Genomic DNA, 17,392 nt, shown 5'->3' with positions numbered 1-17,392 from the left:
CCCCATGTTGGGCTCTGTCCTGACAGCTCAGAGCCTGGAGCCTGCTTCAGATTCTGTTTCTCCCTCTCTGTCTGCCCCTCCCTCGCTCACACTATCTCTCTCTCTCTCAAAAATAAACATTACAAATAAAAATTAAAAGAAAATGTCCATTTATTTGAACTTTGACTTTGTCCGGAAGGACTTGCACTTAACTTCTCACAGAGGCTGCCTCTGGGGTGAGATAAAGGGGAGTCTCATTTTTAATTATCTTCTGTATCATTTGTTTTTCTTTAACTGAGTGTACGTTAATTTTGTGTTTACCGCTCTCTGCAGTGGTGTTTCTTGGGAGGAATTCAGCAGACACTCCTCCACTAATCAAGGGTCACATCACCAAAGTCTGTGGTGTCCTGAATTCAGTGTCATAGGGGAATGAAGGATCATCCCGCCTTCTAGTTCCCGGGTTTATGATGAGTGGTGGCAGTTGTCTCTCAGCCTCACTTGGGACAGCTGCTCTGATCTGCGTCGTGGTTTCAGATGTGGGCGGCCTGTATCAGCCCGCCGGGGAGGCTCACGTCACTGCTCACTGCAGTTATATCCTGAACCAGCCTGAGGCTTTGCTGCAAACGCAGGAGCGGTCACCTCCAGGTCTGGAGGGTCGGGGGACCCCTCTGATTTGCCATGGGACCCAGCAGATGCATCTGGGAAGGTGAGTCTGTGATTTGGACTTCTCGACACTCAAGCCAGCCTGAGATGATGGCAGAGAAGGGCAGATAGCCTGCTGTCACTCTGGGAAGAGCCTGTGGGTGTATGGTGAGGCGGTTGGGAGCATCACCCTACTTTTACCTGCTCTGGTGTCCTGGTCTCAGGTGTCTCCAAGAGACAGCATGTTGGCAGTATTTGCTGAAGGATGACAGGCTGTCACTACCTGGCCTGAGTGGCACTGTGCAGAGGGAAGGGTCCGAGTTTGTCAGGTTGAGTAATAGGTATGGTAGACTTTGCTTCCTCAGTAACTGGGCAAGGGGTGGTTCCGGGGCCAGATGGTCTGAGATTTGATGGCCGCGAGTGGCGGTGAAGACCAGTCGTTGGGCTGGCAAAACCTCTTCAACCCCCCACGCCCTTGGGCGACCTTCGGGCAGAAGAGGGGCCAGAGTCTCGGGATTGCCCCTTTGGAGCTGTGGGCGGGTGGCGGGTGAGGCTGGGCTTCCAGGAGGAAGATCAACTGCCAAGCAAAGGAAGGGAAGCTGAGGGTTTGTGCTCAGGTAACGTCCCAGAGTCCTCCCCCCAGGGGCCCAGAGCATCCGTGCCATTTAGAGGCAAGGCCAATGTCTATAGGGAGATTGAGGATGCATCTCTTACCCTGTTGGAGCTACGTGCAGGGGGCAACATACATCACACAGTTCCTTGCCCCAAAAGAGCCTGGTGTAGAGGCAGCATAGCAGTGACCTTTACCGACAGGGCCGCCAAGGTGCTCTGAGGGGGTTTCTGGACAGAGGAGGTCAGTCGACTGGTGCGGGAAGAGAAGGTGCATCATTTCTCTCCATTTAACCCCCGGGCGCCCCACAGAGAATTGTATCAGCACCCATATTCTGAGCTTCTCCCGCAGCACTACCTGCTCCCCTGCTCCTGTCTTGAGCGCCTGTGCTGGCCTCACTCAGGGGTGTCTGGTCTGGCTGGAGAGACAGCGGGGCGCTTGGGGAGGCCCTCATGAGGGAAGGGGCATGCGATACGGAAGGAAGTTGGGCAGAAGGGACGATGTGAGGTGGGTGAGACCCGCAGGAGACCAGAGTGAGTTCCGTTGCCCGCCCCCCAACCAGTGTCTGTGCTCCTCAGGCTTCTGTCCTCGGCTCTTCTCCTCCTTCTGCCCTGGGTTCCTCCCCCGTCTGTGCCTTTGTCCACCTGAGGCCCTTCTGGGCCCAGCGTGTCCATCTTCGCAGCTCCAGCCTGGTGCTTCCGTGTGGCCCCGGACATGCATCTCCCACAGGCTGCCACCCCTCTCAGAAAGCATGTGGAAGGTGCTCCTCCAGCCACCTCGCCCTTCCCCCAGCCTTCCCTGCCCCTTGTCTGTACTCCAGCTGGCCTTCCTGCCCCCCCCCCCCCCCCCCCCGCTCTGTCGGCACCACTGTAGGAAGCTCAGTCTTTGGGCCCTTCCCGCTGGTAGCTTTGGCATTCCCGCCAGGGCCAGAGTCGTCCACGCGTGCTTGCACGGCCCTTGGGTGGGGGGCTCCTGCTCCCGTTCCCAGCCCCATTTTTTTTTTCACAAGCCCCATGTCCTCATGTATCTGGTTCTTGCGAGGCAGGGTCTGAATTTCTTCCCCCTCCCCCAGCAGAGAGAAGAAAGTGCTAGATAAGTGTCCGTTAAAATAGCAGCCTCCATTCCATCCACCTCTGCGCCTGCCAGCTTTTTGGGTGGGCAGGGAGAATGACAGGAACATCACCCCCTTGAAAGTACATAGGGTCTGTGCTGGAGCGCCAGGCTGGCGCAGCCGCTAGGGCATGTGACTCGAGTTCAGGCTAATGAGTTGGAGCCCTGCATTGGGCAGAGAGATTTCTTAATCTCTAATATTACTAATTATATATATATATATATAAAAGTCTGGGAGCCTGGATGGCTCAGTTGGCTAAACCTCTGACTCTTGGTTTTATCTCAGGTACTGATCTCACAGTCATGAGAGCGAGCCCCACATTGGGCTCTGTACTGCTGTACTGGGTGTGGAGCCTGCTTGGGATTCTCTCTCTCCCTCTCTTTCTCTCAGCCCCTCCCAAGCTCACTCGCATGCTTGCTCTCTCTCCCTCAAAATAAATAAATAAACAAAAATAAATAAAATACAGTCTGTGTAGGAGGGGACACTAGGTGGATGCAGTCATCTGCATGAGGCCAACTTGCAGGGTGGCCAGCAAGACACCCTGATCCGGCAGCGGTTCCTCCGGCATCAGGTGAGTGGTCAGGGCGAGGGCCAGGGAGGGTGAGGGCTGAGTCTGCCTGGAGACCTTTCCCTGCGTCTGCCAGTGCGTCCAGCTTCCCATGCAGGGATCCAGCTGTAAGGCAGCCCTTGACTTTGTGGCGGGCCAGGAAACCAGGGCAGGAAAGCTGTGAGGCCCCGGCGGTCAGACCGCATGGGCTTGGCCCTGAAGTCACGGAGGAGATGTGTCCCAAGAAGGGACCAGAGTGCTTCTGGGCTGAAGGCAGTGTCCGCAGACCTGATGGGGGAGGGGCAGCGCTGGGTGCTGGTGTCAGCCACGCTTCTAGCAGGGCTGTCCCGAGGGGGAGACACTGGCTTCCCTCCTCCTGCTCCGAGAGCCATCCTGTGAGGTTGCCTGGTGTTGTCCTAGCTCTGATGTCTCCTGGGGTCATCCTGGTGCCTGTGCCAGGACCAGGCAGTATGCGCATGGAGGTTTCTACCCCGCCTGGCCCAGTGTCCGTGGTCAGGGATGTGGTAGCCCTGAGGAGACAGAGGCCAGTGGTGCCCTGGGGGAGGTGGGTAGCTCCCAGGCTTTTGTGGCGACTGGCTGGACACGTGCCCAGAACAGGGGCACCAGCTGTCGGGTGTGGGGCGGCCCCCACCCTGCCTGGCTCACTTGGTAGAGACAGAAGCGTTTTCTGTGGAAAGAGTTCTCAGGAGAAGCAGGCACCGACCCTCCAGGTACCCCTGCATAAGTCTCCGCTCTCCCCTGGGGTGGGTCCTGGCCCTAGTGGCTCTCAGCTGTCCCTGCCCTGGGGCCTGCTGAACTTGGAACCACCCCACCCCGGGCTCTGCAACGGCGTGAGTTGGTCCGTGGCGGAACTGGCCCAATTCTGCACAGACGGAGGAGTCCTTCCCCCTGGGGCCTTGGGTTAGCGCTCAGCTTGGAAGTGGCTGCTGTGCCTCAGGCCCCCTGACCTTGATGCTCACTCCGATCCTGTCATCACACACCCTAAGCATGGGCTATTGTCAGGCTGCTCCCCCATCTCCAGGCAGTCACGGTGCAGGAGGGGACAGACGCTGTGGGGGTAAACTCACTATGGCCTCCCGTGCTGTGGCTGGTGCTGCCGGGCGATGCTGCTTTCTAGGAAAGGGTGCAGGCTTCCTGAGCATGGATCTTGCATGGGTCAGCCCTGCGGGTACATGGCTCGGCTGCTGGGGCGTTGGAGGGCTGTCTGCTGCCTGAGTGTGTGCGGGCTCCTCGACGGCTGACGTGCTGTGGTCTGTTAGCTGTTTTCTTGGCTCCTTATCACCCATCAGGCTTGCATAACCAGGCTGGCCCTGCTTCCTGCCTAGGAACTATCAGCGCGCCATCTGGAGCTACACATAGGGTAATAGGAAGTCAGCACCTCCCGGCACCCAGCCCCTTGGTCTCCAGCTAACCTCTGCTCCCCGCAGGGATCCTGTCGCCCAGGCCGGCACTCCAGCACAGAGAGCCTTGCTGTCCTGGGGTCCTCTCCTTTGCAGGGCCAGAACCTTCTAAACAGGGCCGTGACTGACAGAGTTTCGGGACTGCCGTCTGTTGCAAGGACACGCTACTGCAGTCCTCCTACCTAATCCCGGGTCACAACACTGGGATGGGGCTTTGTTTAAGGAGACGACAGGGAGACAGGATGTGTAGACATTGGCTGTTTGATCCTGGGCATTCCCCCTCGTTGGGACTCAGCTTGCTCGACTGTGTGTAGGGACGTTTTTCTAACAGGGCTGCTGTGCAAACTCTAGGGTGTGTGTGGTGCACGCTACACAGTTGGCACAAAGTCACCCGCGCATTACAGGACCTGGGCCCAGCGACGGGGCTATGCTGGCAGAGAATACCCGTCCCAGAGAGGAACCTCACAGGCAGACTCAGACACGTAGCTGGTTCCGAGTCCAGAACCCACCAGAAGACTGGGCCTGAGGGCACCGTGGTATACGCTGTGGCCATGAATCTTTGGTCGGGCCAACGGATCTTTCTGAGCTTCAATTTCTTGTGGGAGCAGCTTAGGCTGTGGTGCCCAATCCCTGTCATGGGACATGGTGAGGGTGTCAGTAGTGACCCACTCAGCTGTCAACGAGGAGCACACCCCTTAGGGAGTGCACCTCATGGGGAGACGCCCCCCCAGGGAGCAGCCCTCATGGCGAGGGTCCCAAGGGGCTTGCTCTCAGCCGAGTCCCTTGCAGGATGGACCTTGGAGAGTGAGGCCCTGATGCGAGAGTTGAGTACCTGGCTCCTGATCTGCACCTGCATCAGCACGTGGGTTGGCTTGGGAGTCTCCGTCCACGGCGAAGGAGGAGGTGAGGGCTGGGTCCTGGTGTCTGTGTGAGGCGGGTGGGTGGAGAGCTTGGGGGGCAGGGCTGTCATCTGTTTCATGCTCCAGGGGAGGCTTTGTGCTTGGTGCTGTCTGCCAGGGACCAGCCTAGACTTCATTCCCACCCGTGTACCGTGGGTCAGAGCCCGTCGTCGTCACCTCCCAGCCCCGCCCTCGATGCATTCCCCGGGGTCATTCTCAGAGGACTGCCCTGTCAGGGGGCCAGCTGCTAGGTACTCATCCTGCGCTGAGGCAGCCACCATGACCTCCCGACTGTCACTGTCCCCAGGGCTCGTGGCTGGGTCCTTCACCTGCCTCAACAACAACATCCTGAGGATCGACTGCCGCTGGTCTGCTGTGCAGCCGGGTCAGGGCCCCAGCCCCTGGCTCCTCTTCACCAGGTGAGGCTGGGGGGCCAGGCCCACCTGGGTGGGGGCCGGGGGCCGTGGTGAGAATCGGTCCCCATGATAGCAGCAGTAGGGGCTGGGCTGGTGCGGCGGGCCCCTGGTGGCGACATGTACCCTTTCCAGCAACCACGCTGTGGGCAGCACGCACAGATGCGTCTTCCGGGCCAGCGAGTGCACTGTGGTGCTGCCGCCCGAGGAGGTGCTCGTCCCTTCTGACAACTTCACCATCACTTTCCACCGCTACGTCTCTGGGAAGGAGCAGGTCAGCCTGGTGGACCCACAGTACCTGCCCCGGAGACACGGTGAGGCCTGAGGTGGGGTGCTTTGGTGGGGAGCACCCTGGCTTCGTGGGGCTTGGGGGCAGGGTCCCATTGCCCTTAACCTCCATGGCCTAGTGAGTGCTCTCTGTCCCTGCTGAGACACCCAGGGCTGTGAGCCCGGAGGGGGAGGGAGGGGCCGCTGGTTCCCGGAGAGGCGGGGTTTGGAGGAGGAGGAGGAAGATTCAGGGCTGTGAGGTGGGGCAAGGGTATGACTCAAGTCACTTGAAATACACTTCAGTCATAGTAGGAAGAACTCGAGTTAGACACTGGGAAGCACTTCCAGCAGCAACTTATGGCAGCGGGGGCTGTGGGAACTCACTGTCATCTTGTCCTTCCCCGGGAGACAGCACCAGAGAGGAGACACACATCTGCCTCCCAGTGAGGCCCTTTGTCTGGGGGGCCTTGGCCACGCCCCGCCTCCAACATTTTCAGCCCCCAGTGCTGGGCGTGCTCACCGGCCCTCCCTCACGTGGCCTCATTCTGTTTCAGTGAAGCTGGACCCTCCCTCTGACTTGCAGAGCAATGTCAGCTCTGACTACTGTGTCCTGACCTGGAACGTCAGTCCTGCCTTGGAGCCTCTGACCTCCATGCTCAGCTATGAGCTGGCCTTCAAGAGGCAGGGGGAGGCCTGGGAGGTAATGCTGGGTCGACTACTCTGGGGGCCTCTGTCTCCTGGGAGCGCAGCCCAGGGCCACTCCTCATCACGCATAGGGAGGTGTCAGCCTGGAATAAACAAGGAAGGGAGGTGACCAGAGTCAGGAGCGTGACTGTGTACACGTGTGTTGGTATGTGAGTGTACCTGTGTGTACAGGAATATGTGTCTTTGTGTGAGTGAGCACGGGGTATGCCTATGTATATAAGCATGAGAGTGTCGTGAGCGTGTTTGTGTGTGCAAGCGCACATGGGGGCAGATGAGTGTAAGTGTGTGCTGATGGGCTGTGTGTGCGCGTGTGCGTATGGTTGTGTGCGCGCGTGTGTGCTCTTGAGGGCTGACGGACCCCCTCTCACCCTCAGCAAATGATAACTGTTCTCCACCCCACAGCAGGCCCGGCACAGGGATCGCATTTTTGGGGTGACCTGGCTCAGGCTTGAAGCCGTCGAGTTAGGCCCCGGTTCCAGCCACGAGGCCAGGCTGCGCGTCCAGATGGCCATGCCGGAGGATGACGTGGTAGAAGAGCAGCGTTATGAAGGCCAGTGGAGTGACTGGAGCCAGCCTGTGTGCTTTCCCTCCCCCCAGACGTCTGCCCGAGGTGGGGGTCTCCCTCCCAGAGCGCTTCCCTTCCATGCTTATCCCACCCTCCCGCCCTCCTGGAAGCCCCTCCCTGAGTTTCTTCTGGAAATCTGAGATGCTTGACTTGCCAAGCATTGGCCTTCTTGGAAGCTATAGTCCTTGCCTGTCACTGGGAGGGAGTGTGGCCCGGGGTGGCACACCAGGCCCATGCTTCTGTCTCTGGAGGCTGGACATGGTCTCATCTCCCAAGGGAGGGCTGGGCTGACTTTTGTGACCTGCTAGGAATGGTGGGTGACCCTGATGACTTTGCAGATGGAGGAGGGGAGGCCCAAGGGTAGGTGAGTCATTAGCAAGCATGATGCAAACCTCTGTGGCCCATGAGTAAATGTCCACAGTGGCCTTCCCAGGGGTGCTCTGCCATGTTGACGGAGGAGCATCCTGGTGCCACAGAGGCTCACAGCCCTGGGCCCTTCCTACCCACAGGTCCCCCGTTCTCACCTCGGGGGCAGCCTGACAGCACCCTTGTTGCCGTGCCCGTCTTTCTGCTACTGACCAGCCTGACCTACCTCCTGTTCAAGTTTTCACCCAGGTCGGTAGCCAAGGTGTGTATGTGCGTGCGTGCGTGCATGCGTGCATGTGTTCGTGTGTCTCTGTGTGAGTTTCTGTGTGCGTGTCACTGTGTGTGCATGTGAGTCAGTGTGTCTCTGTATAGGTGTGTGATAGGTGGGGCATCTCGGGCCAAACCTCTGGCCCTGAAAGGGGTGGGGGGGTTTCAGCCTCTGCCCTGGACCCGTGGGGGAGTTCCTCAGTTGCCAGGTGAGGAAGGGGGTGCTTGGTGGGGCTGTGAGGCCAGGCTTGACCTGGGAGCCTCAGAAAAGAAAAGCCTCGGAGCCTGTGAAACTGTGTGCGACAAGATCGGGTTTATATTCTGAGAATAGATTTGAGGGCTATGAGGATATGGGGGGGGACCCACTGGGAGGCCAGTGCTGGTGTCCGGAGGGTGGCGAGAGAAGCGGAGGGGGAGCAAAGCGGAGGAGGTTGCTGGGTCCTAGGAAGAGAAGCCCAGAGGGCAGATGAGATGCAAGTGGGGACTCCTGAGGTGGGGAGCCGGAGGGCCACTTCCTCCCCCGGGAGGCTGGGGAGGCTGACATGCACCTGCTGTGTTGGAGCTTGTGCCACATCCTCATGGCAGGGCTGCTGGGTCTGTGGCTTGGTGCTGAGTCGGGTGGGGGCAGGGAGCTGCTCCCTGCCTCCCAGCAGCGCCAGTGTGGTTCCCAGAGGTGCCAGCTCCCGCTGTGGGCTGTGGACGCAGTGGTCACCCTGTAGCCCTGAGCCCACCCTGTAAAGTCAGTTCTATGGGGTCCTTAGCCAGGGAGGCCACAGGGACAAGTGCTGGGTCTTACCCCGAGAGCAGGTTTGGACCCAACAAGAGGCAAGAGTGGCAGCAGCCCCGATGAAGCAGGGCCACCTCTGGCTGGAAGGGAGCACAGCTCCTGCAGGGACATCCTGGCTCCCGGAGCTGGGCCTCCGAGGACCCCTCCTTGGGCGCGCATAGGCCTCCAGCTGCCCTCTCTTGGCCTCAGGGTGAAGAGAAGCTTCTACCAGAACGTGCCCTCTCCGGTGGCCTTCTTCCACTCCCTCTACAGTGTACACAACGGGGACTTCCAGGTGCGTGCACAGCCCGCGGCAGGGGTGGGGCACGTGGCTGGGCCGCCCGCAGTCCGGCCTGACAAGGAGGTGGACTTCTGGTGAGATTTGGGGGCCAGCCTTTGTCAGGGCTCTGAGCTTTTTTTGGTATACGCAGTCATTTACGTTCACACGCTGTGCCTCAAAGGCATGAAAACAGTTAACTTTATTCTCTCTTGTGGGTTCCTTTTCATTTTTCGGGTAGGAGCCCCTGTGAGGTATATGGTCAGTTGGAGGTACTAACCGTGTTGCTGTCTGCAGCTGCCACCCGTGTCGTCCCTGCTTCTCTGGAGGTTTCTGTAGGGAAGATCCGGTGCTTACATTATCAGTGGGACCTTCAGGGGTCTATGGGCTACTGCTTTGCTGACCACTGTGGGGTGCCCGGCCTCTCCCGGTTTCCCTGGGTCGCATGCCAGCACCATGGCCACTGAGTACATCCCACATGTCCCCCTTTGTGGTGCCATGGTGAGCACTACCCGGAGGGTCGCAGCAGACGCCTCTCTGCCCCCATGGCCTGGAGGCTCCTGCCCCTCCCTGGGCAGGAGGGGGGCAGGGAGCCCCAGCAAGTGGTCTCAGGTTCCCCACTCTGGGTGGAGGATGCAAGGTGATGCTTCCTGGTGTTCTTGGACCCACTCCTCCCCTCCCCACTTGCCAATGCTGGGCTTCCCTCTGTCTAAAAGGGAGCCCAGAAAATTAAAAAAAAATTCTTTAAAGGGAGCCCAGTTTTCAAGATTGTTGTCCAAAAGTATAACTTGAAGCTCAGAGCTGAGCATTCTGTCCTCGGTGGAGGCCACCTCCTTCTCCCAGGCAGTGGCCGTCACTGTCAAGACCCCTGAGGTGACTGGGCGCAAAGGCAGATCCCATCAGTCTGGAATATATCATTGCCTGGAATCTATCTCCTGGGCCACGGGCACCCAGCCCTCCTCCGCAGACCGACGTCGCCAGCCAGGGCACTTAGACCCCTCCAGTGGTGACAGGGAACCTTGGGTCAGCTCTCCAGGGAGCAGGGCAGCAACAGAGGGAGGTACGTGTGGTCCATGTGGTGGTGATTCCTGGTCCCGGCTGGGCAGTATGTTCCTGGAGGAGGCGGCGCTGGTTCCAACAGCCTCTCACAGTGTGTGTGTGTGTGTGTGTGTGTGTGTGTGTGTGTGTGTGTGTGCGCGCGCGCGCGCGCATGCGGGTTCAAGAGAGGGTACCCAGTGTCTGCAAGCTGACGGAAGTGCCTGGAGCAGTGGCCAGGGTTTTCTCTGTCCTTGGCACCTGTCACCAGTGCTGATGACTGAGGGTCCGAAGAGACCCCGGGGCCCGTGCCGAGGCTGGGCCAGCACACGGAGGGTGAGACAACACGTTCCGGGCACAGTTGTCGCTTGGGCTCTGGGCACGGATGTCAGGAGAGCTTCTCAGAGGAGCAGGGGAGGCTCCTTCCAGGGAGAGTCCTGAACATGCTGCCTGACCCCCCCGCACCCTCCACCATGCTCTGTTCTAGACCTGGATAGGGGCCCACAGAACTGGTCTGCTGCCGAGCCCGGACTGTGTCGGTTCCCCAAGAAGAGCCTCGGAGTCTAGTGTCCCGGAGGCCATTGCGTGGCTGACCTGTGACCCCATGCAGTCAGTGGTCGTGGAGGAAGAGGAGAAGGGCCTCCTGGAGGCCATGCTGCTAGTGGGGCCTGTGGCACAGGGAGCACAGTCACCTGCCTACCTGCCACAGGAGGACTGGGTCCCTGTGAGCCCCAGCAGGCCCGCTCCCCCGCAGGCAGAGGGTAGCAGTGGTGACTACTGTGCCTTGGGCTGCCCCTCGACCTTCCTGGGAAACCTGCAGAGCTCTGGACCCAGCGTGGCTTTGGCCTATGGCCTGTCCTGTGACCAGCAGAGCCTGGATGCCTGGCAAGGAGGGACCTGCATAGGATGTGGTCACAGAGAGGTGCAAGACCCCAATGAGTGTGTCGCATGAGGCCCTCAGGGCACTTTCTTCGCTCCTACCCTTTGCAGACACTGGGTTTGCTCTAGAAGCCTGACTTGGTCAGCTGCATACTGTCCGTCATGTGGAAAATAGACTGAAGTCTCTGAGAGTGAAACTCCTGCACAGATACCCTGTCTGGTAGGAGGCAGGTGACCATCCTCTCTCCCCTCCCCGCAGCATCCCATCACCTAGCCCCCACTCCCTGCTTTCTGGCTCCGGCCTGGCACCTCACAGAAGGGGCGCTGTTGGCCCCACAGCTTGAACTGCCATCATGCCCTTAACGGGCCAGCCAGCACCCAGCAGACGCATATGAGGCACCATGACCGGGCCGAGCATCCTCTTCCTGTGCCTTCCCGAGGCACCCATCCTCCTGAGATGAGAAGGGACTCAGTGGTCGTTTCACATTGCTGCTGGCTGCGAGAGGGGCCTGGAGGAAGTGCACGGCGTTGGGGCCTATTCTTTGTTTTTTTGGGGCTGGGGGTGGTGACATTTTGAAGTTAGGATCCAATGGAGGCCTTCCCCTCTCCGGGTAACCAGCCAGAGAGGGCACCTCTCCATGAGTCTCTGGTGTCCCCTGTGTCCTGTACAGAAGAAAAGCACTTGTGTGCCCAGGCTCCCAAAGGCAAAGGCTCCCTCCGCCTCAGACAGGCCTCCCCTCCCCTCTGCGTGCGGAGGCCCCTGGGGTTTTGTGGGGAGCCTCAGCTGAGCCAGATCATGGTCAGCAGGGGTGAGTCAGGACCCAGGATGTATTTTTAGCATGTAGAGAGAGGGTGGGGTGTGGACGGAAGTGAAATGTAAGTATCTTCAGCTCTAGCCAAGGATAAAAAAAATAGCATGAATCACTTCCTGGAGCCGACCTGACCCATGGGGAGCCCCGGCCTGGGGTGTTATAGCAGCATCTGTGTGGCTCCTGTGGCTTCACAGGGAGCCTGGGCCACCTGCACGTGACAAGTGACCCCCACAGCGGGGCTGCCTCTTCTGTGTGGCTGGAGACATTATTCCTGTGAGTCACATCTCTTCTCTCAGTGGCACCCAGAGACCTGGCTTTGGGACAGAGCTCAAGTGTGCACCTACTTAGAAGCTGTGCGACCATCCGTGAGCCATCCCTGCCCCTTCGGCCCGTCGGACCAACAGTCCCTCCTAGTGTTGCTGAGAGTTCACCAGAGCAAGCCGCCTGAACGTCTCAGTGCTCAGAAAACACTGGTTTCCCCTTTTCATGATGAAATGACCTTTGAACACTGTGTGCTTTGGTCCGGTTTACAGCAGAGCAAGGTTTGAAGACCTTGGGGTCAGGAAGTCGCTGAGCGCTGGGCACTGATGGAGTCAGAGAGCAGCTGGCTGGGAGTTGGAACCCTCACACAGCTGGTGGCTTGAACAGTTGGCCACACGGCATGGGCTGGAGCTGAGGTATTCAAAACTTGGCTGGCTGGGCCGCAGAGGGCCTGGAATGCCAGGCTGGGCACAGTGAGGGAAGGGGACCCTCCCTGGCGAGGGAGGATGCCCAGTGGCTTCTCTTTCTTTCTTTGTTTTTTAAAGATTTTTATTTTTAAGTAATCTCTGCACTCAACACAGGGATAGAACCCATAACCCTGAGATTGGGATCTGCATGCTCCAGCGACCGAGCCAGCCGTGGCCCTCTTTCTTTAATTTCCAGTGTGGTGAAATTCACACATTCTAAACAGAACTCTTCTAAAGCATTCAATTCAGTGACATCTAGTACATGCATCATATTGTCCAACTGTCATCAGGCCCAAAGGTAATCCCGTTCCCATGAAGCAGTAGCTCCCCCTGTGCCCCCCACGCGTCCCATGCAGCTCCTTGCCTGGCTCCTGTCCCTGTGGATTTGCCTATTCTGGACACTTCGTATAAACACAGTCATGTGACTTTCTGCACACCCTTTTCCCTCAGCGTAGTGTGTTTCAGATTTATCCACATTACCAAATGGGTACCTCGGTCCTTTCCATGGCTGAATATCATCCCATTGGGTGTGTGGACCACATGCAGTTCCTTCAGCCTTGTGCTGGGCATTTGGGTTATTTCCACGCTTTCACTATTGTGAGTGGTCCTGCAGCGAACTTTTGCATACACGCTTTTGTTTCCATACCCGTTTTCCATGTTTTTATGTGTATTCCTTGGAGTGGAATCACTAGGTCATTTTAACTACGTTAGGATTTTTGAGGAACCACTGAACTGTTCTCCACAGTGACTTCAACATTTTACGTCAGTAACGTACTGGGAATCCAGTTTCTACATGTCCTCGCCAACAATTGTTAGTGTCCTTTTTTTTAAGTCGGCCTTCTGATGGGTATATTAAGTGGTGCCTCACTGTGATTTTGACTTGCATTTCCCTGGTGCAAGTTGGCTGGTAACGTTGAGCATCTTTTCATGTGCTCCTTGTCTGTCTTCTTTGTTCAAGTCCTTTGCCTATTTTTTCATTGGGTTGCTTGTCCCTGTGCTGTCGAGTTGTAGGAGCTCTTTCTTTATTCCAGACACTAAACTCATATCAGATATTCCATTTGCAAATATTTCCTTCCGTTCCGCATGGTATTTGGTATCATACACAATAGATCATTGCCTAATCCAACCCCAATAAACACATGAAAAGATGCTTAACATCCTTTGACATCAGGAAAATGAAAATGAAAAGCATAATGAGTTGCCACTTCACACCCGTTAGAATGGCTGTTCTCTAAAAACTACAAGCTAGTTTTGGTGAGGATGTGAAGAAATTAGAACTGTCGCGCGTTTTTCGACGGAAATGAAAAATGATAGCAGTGATGGTTACACATTATGAATATTCACTTAAAAATGGTGAAAATGAGGGCCTCCTGGGGGCTCAGTCTGTTCAGCATCTGACCCTTGATTTCAGCTCAGGTCATGGCACCGGGCATGGAGCCTGTTTGGGATTCTCTCTTTCTCCCTCTCTCTCTCCCTCTGCCCCTCTCCCTCCCTCACACACATACACTCTCTCAAAATAAATAAATAAACATTTAAAAAATGGTGAAGGGCTCCTGGATGCTCAGTCAGTTTAGCATCTGATTATTGATTTCCACTCAGCTCATGATCTCAAGGTCATGAGATCGAGCCCTGCATTGGGCCCCGAGCTTCGTGTGGAGTCTGCTTGAGATTCTCTCTCTCTCTCTCTCTCTCTCTCTGCCTCTCTCCCGCACTCATTCATTCTCTCTCTCTAAAATAAACAAACAAATTTTAAAAAATGGTGAAATTGGTAAGTTGTATGTTATGTATATTTTATGTTTAAAAATAAAAATAAAAGGAAAATTTCATGTTATATATGTTATCACACCCTCAAAAAAGTCTACCTAAGAACTGGTGCTGAAATAGTAACACTTGTGTTGGAGGAAGACCTTTGTCCCCTAGAGCAAGAAGGACTTTTCTTATGGACACTGCTGTTTCAGACCAGACTTACTCACGCTCTCCTAGCAGATCTCCCCAAGCAGAGGCGAACCCTCCCACCAGGCCCATCTGCACATTTCATCAGCCATTCTCCTGGCCAAGTTGCCCCCCAAACCACGTCCAATCACTGCTGTCTACCATGGCCGTAAGTTTGCCTTTCCCACATGTCATACAAATGGGATCATATAGTGAGTAGTTTATTCAGTTTGTCTTCTGTCACTGAGGAGCTTGCGTGTAAGTCTCATCCATGTCTTGGCCTTGCTCCATAGGTCGTTCCCTTCTGTGGATGAATAGTATTCCCTTGCATGCATGCCTCTCACTTGGTTACTCACTCACCTGTTGAAAGGTATCCGGTTTTATTAAAGTATTTGGCCACTTTGAAGAAAGATGTTGTATGTAACTATAGGCTGGTTGTTACTTGAACATAAGTTTTCAGAACACTTGTCCAGATACCCAGGACTGTGATTATTGGTTCATGTGGTGAGACTGTATTTAGAAATATAGTATTTGGAAATAATTGCCAAGTGTCTTTCAAAATGGCCGTACCATTATACATTCCACCAGCAACGAATTCAAGTTCCTGTTGCTGTTGCTATTAGTTTTCCTGAAGACCTTAGCCACCTTTTTTTTTTTTTTCTTAAGTTTATTTATTTTGAGGGAGTTAGAGAACATGAGCAGGGGAGGGGCATAGAGACAGAAACCAAACAGGCTCCACACTGTCAGAGCATGCTCCAGTGCGTAGCTCAAACTCATGAACCTCGAGACCATGACCTGAGCCAAAACCAAAAGGCTAATGCTTAACTAACTGAGACACCCAGGTCCCCCAAGACTATGGCCACTTCTATAGATATGCGGTGCCAGCTTGCTGTTCTAACTTGCTTTTCTCTCATGACAAGTAATGTTGAGCAATATTCTGTATGCTTATTTTTCATCTGTATATCTTTTAAAAGAAGTTTTCTTATTCTTTTTATTTGAGAGAGAGAGAAAGAGAGAGAGTGTGTGTGGTGAGGGGGTGATGGGGGAGAGGGGCAAAGGGAGAGGGAGAGAGGGAATCTTAAGCAGGTTCCATGCTCAGTGTGAAGCCCAGGGCAGCGCTCCATCCCACAACTCTGAGATCATGACATGAACTGAAATTAAGAGTCGGAGGCTCAACCAACTGAGCCATTGAGCTGCCTCTCGTTTGTATATCTTTCTGTTTAGGTTTGTTCAGATCTTTACTCGTATTCATTTGGGTTGTTGGTCCCTTTTTCAATTTTGTAGTTTCTTTGTATATTTTGCATAGAAGTCCTTTTTCACATGTGTTTTCTGAACAGTTTATCCCCATCTGTGGCTTTTCTTTTTGTTCTATGTAGTGGCTCTTTCACAGAGTAGATAGTTTTATATTTTACGAAAGTGAACATTAGCAATTTTTTGTTTCCTGGACTGGCTTTTGGTGTTTTTTTTTTTTTTTTTTTTAAACTCATCACTGAATTCAAGGTTAAGTAGAGCTATAATTTTCATAGGTTTACATTTGAAAATATATGTGGGTCAGGAGGCTGCGCCTGCGCAGGAGAGTCACGTGGTTGTTGGGCCGGGGAAATGGCGGCTCCAGGAGAGAGCAGGGCTTCGGCTGGTGGAGGGAGCACGGAGGAAGCATTTATGACCTTCTACAGTGAGGTCAAACAAATACAGAAGAGAGATTCAGTTCTAACATCCAAAAATCAGATTGAAAGACTGACCCGTCCTGGTTCCTCCTACTTTAATTTGAACCCGTTTGAGGTTCTTCAGATAGATCCTGAAGTGACAGATGAAGAAATAAAAAAGAGATTTGACAGTTATCCATATTGGTGCATCCCGACAAAAACCAAGATGATGCTGACAGAGCACAAAAGGCTTTTGAAGCTGTGGACAAAGCTTACAAGTTGCTACTGGATCAGGAACAAAAGAAGAGGGCCCTGGATGTAATTCAGGCAGGAAAAGAATACGTGGAACACACTGTGAAAGAGCGAAAAAAGCAATTAAAGAAGGAAGGAAAACCTACCAATGTGGAGGAGGATGATCCAGAGCTGTTCAAACAAGCAGTATATAAACAGACCATGAAACTCTTTGCTGAGCTGGAAATTAAAAGGAAAGAGAGAGAAGCCAAAGAGATGCATGAAAGGAAGCGACAAAGGGAAGAAGAGATTGAAGCTCAAGAAAAAGCCAGACGAGAAAGGGAGTGGCAGAAAAACTTTGAGGAAAGTCGAGATGGTCGTGTGGAACCACGACCTGGCGGAACTTCCAAGCAAATACAAAGGGGGAGAAAGAGAAGAAAAATCGGACCTCCCTGAGACCGCTGAAAGTAAAAATGGAGCAGCGCGAGGGACCACCTGGGGTCACAGCCACAGAACCTTCCCCCGACTGTCTCCCTTCCTGCTTCGAAGGACTCATTCTCTCCTCCCATTTCCACCCCCAACTTAGAGTAGTAGTTGCTTTTTAGTCCATTTTGTTTTCAATACAATTTAATATCGATCAGAGTAATTCTTTTGTACATTGATATGAGGGGCTCAGTTTAAAATGAAACCTTCCCCCGCCCCACTCCCCCAGACCAACCAGGATTGGAAGGTGCCACCATGGGTGCTGCCTTCTCCCACAGCCTGTAACTTAATGTTTCGTACTTCACTGAATTGTGATGGTTAGAAACTTCGTGTATAGTTTGTGGAAATCATCCAATTAAACATGTTGCTTAAAAAAAAAAGAAAATATATGTGGGTACCATTTTTTAATGTTTATTTCTTTATTTGAGAGAGAGAGAGAGAGAGAGAGAGAGAGAGTGAGTAGGGGTGAGGCAGAGCGAGTGTTCCTGTTTTCGGAGAGGAGAAGCACCCAGAGCATCTAGTTGCAAGTGTACTGGGGGCCGCCAGAGATGTGTGTAGGGTGGAGCAGGTGTGCGTGATGCCGGCCGATTGGCCACCCTGGGCCCGTCTGGGGTCCTCTCTGTTCTGGTGTTGACGCAGTTGGATGCACGTTGAAAAGTAGGTATATTGAGGCACCCGGGTGGCTCCATCCGGTAAGTGTTGGACTTTTGATTTCGGCTGAGGTCATGATCTCATGGTTCGTGAGTTTGAGCCCTGCATCAGCCTCTGTGCTGACAGTGTGGAGCCTGCTTGTGATTCTCTCTCTCTCTCT

At 54.7% G+C, this 17,392-nt stretch overlaps 1 protein-coding gene and 1 pseudogene across 1 annotated transcript; both read left to right on the top strand.

The window, feature by feature from the left end:
* Positions 1-563: 563 nt before the first annotated feature.
* On the top strand, positions 564-13,675 carry IL9R (interleukin 9 receptor). Its single transcript, XM_039223444.1, has 9 exons — positions 564-685; positions 5,100-5,213; positions 5,517-5,628; positions 5,758-5,936; positions 6,444-6,589; positions 6,997-7,193; positions 7,646-7,774; positions 8,769-8,853; positions 10,358-13,675. The coding sequence occupies exons 1-9, from the start codon at positions 658-660 to the stop codon at positions 10,820-10,822; spliced, it is 1,455 nt and encodes a 484-aa protein (XP_039079375.1). The 5' UTR covers positions 564-657; the 3' UTR covers positions 10,823-13,675.
* A 2,037-nt stretch (positions 13,676-15,712) lies between these two features.
* On the top strand, positions 15,713-16,954 carry LOC120225173 (annotated as a pseudogene).
* Positions 16,955-17,392: the final 438 nt, after the last annotated feature.

The sequence above is a fragment of the Hyaena hyaena genome, unplaced genomic scaffold, assembly GCF_003009895.1.
Source record: "Hyaena hyaena isolate Hyena2069 unplaced genomic scaffold, ASM300989v1 scaffold_1351, whole genome shotgun sequence".
In the NCBI taxonomy this organism is placed as follows: domain Eukaryota; kingdom Metazoa; phylum Chordata; class Mammalia; order Carnivora; family Hyaenidae; genus Hyaena; species Hyaena hyaena.
This window is presented reverse-complemented; position numbering and strand designations above follow the sequence as displayed.

What these genes read in the sequence shown, in the direction of transcription:
- IL9R (XM_039223444.1), top strand. Translation starts at nt 658, where the DNA reads ATGGGACCCAGCAGATGCATCTGGGAAG. An exon ending in CAGCAGATGCATCTGGGAAG is followed by an intron (nt 686 to 5,099) that starts GTGAGTCTGTGA and finishes AGTCCCTTGCAG; the next exon opens with GATGGACCTTGGAGAGTGAG. An exon ending in TACACAACGGGGACTTCCAG is followed by an intron (nt 8,854 to 10,357) that starts GTGCGTGCACAG and finishes GCTCTGTTCTAG; the next exon opens with ACCTGGATAGGGGCCCACAG.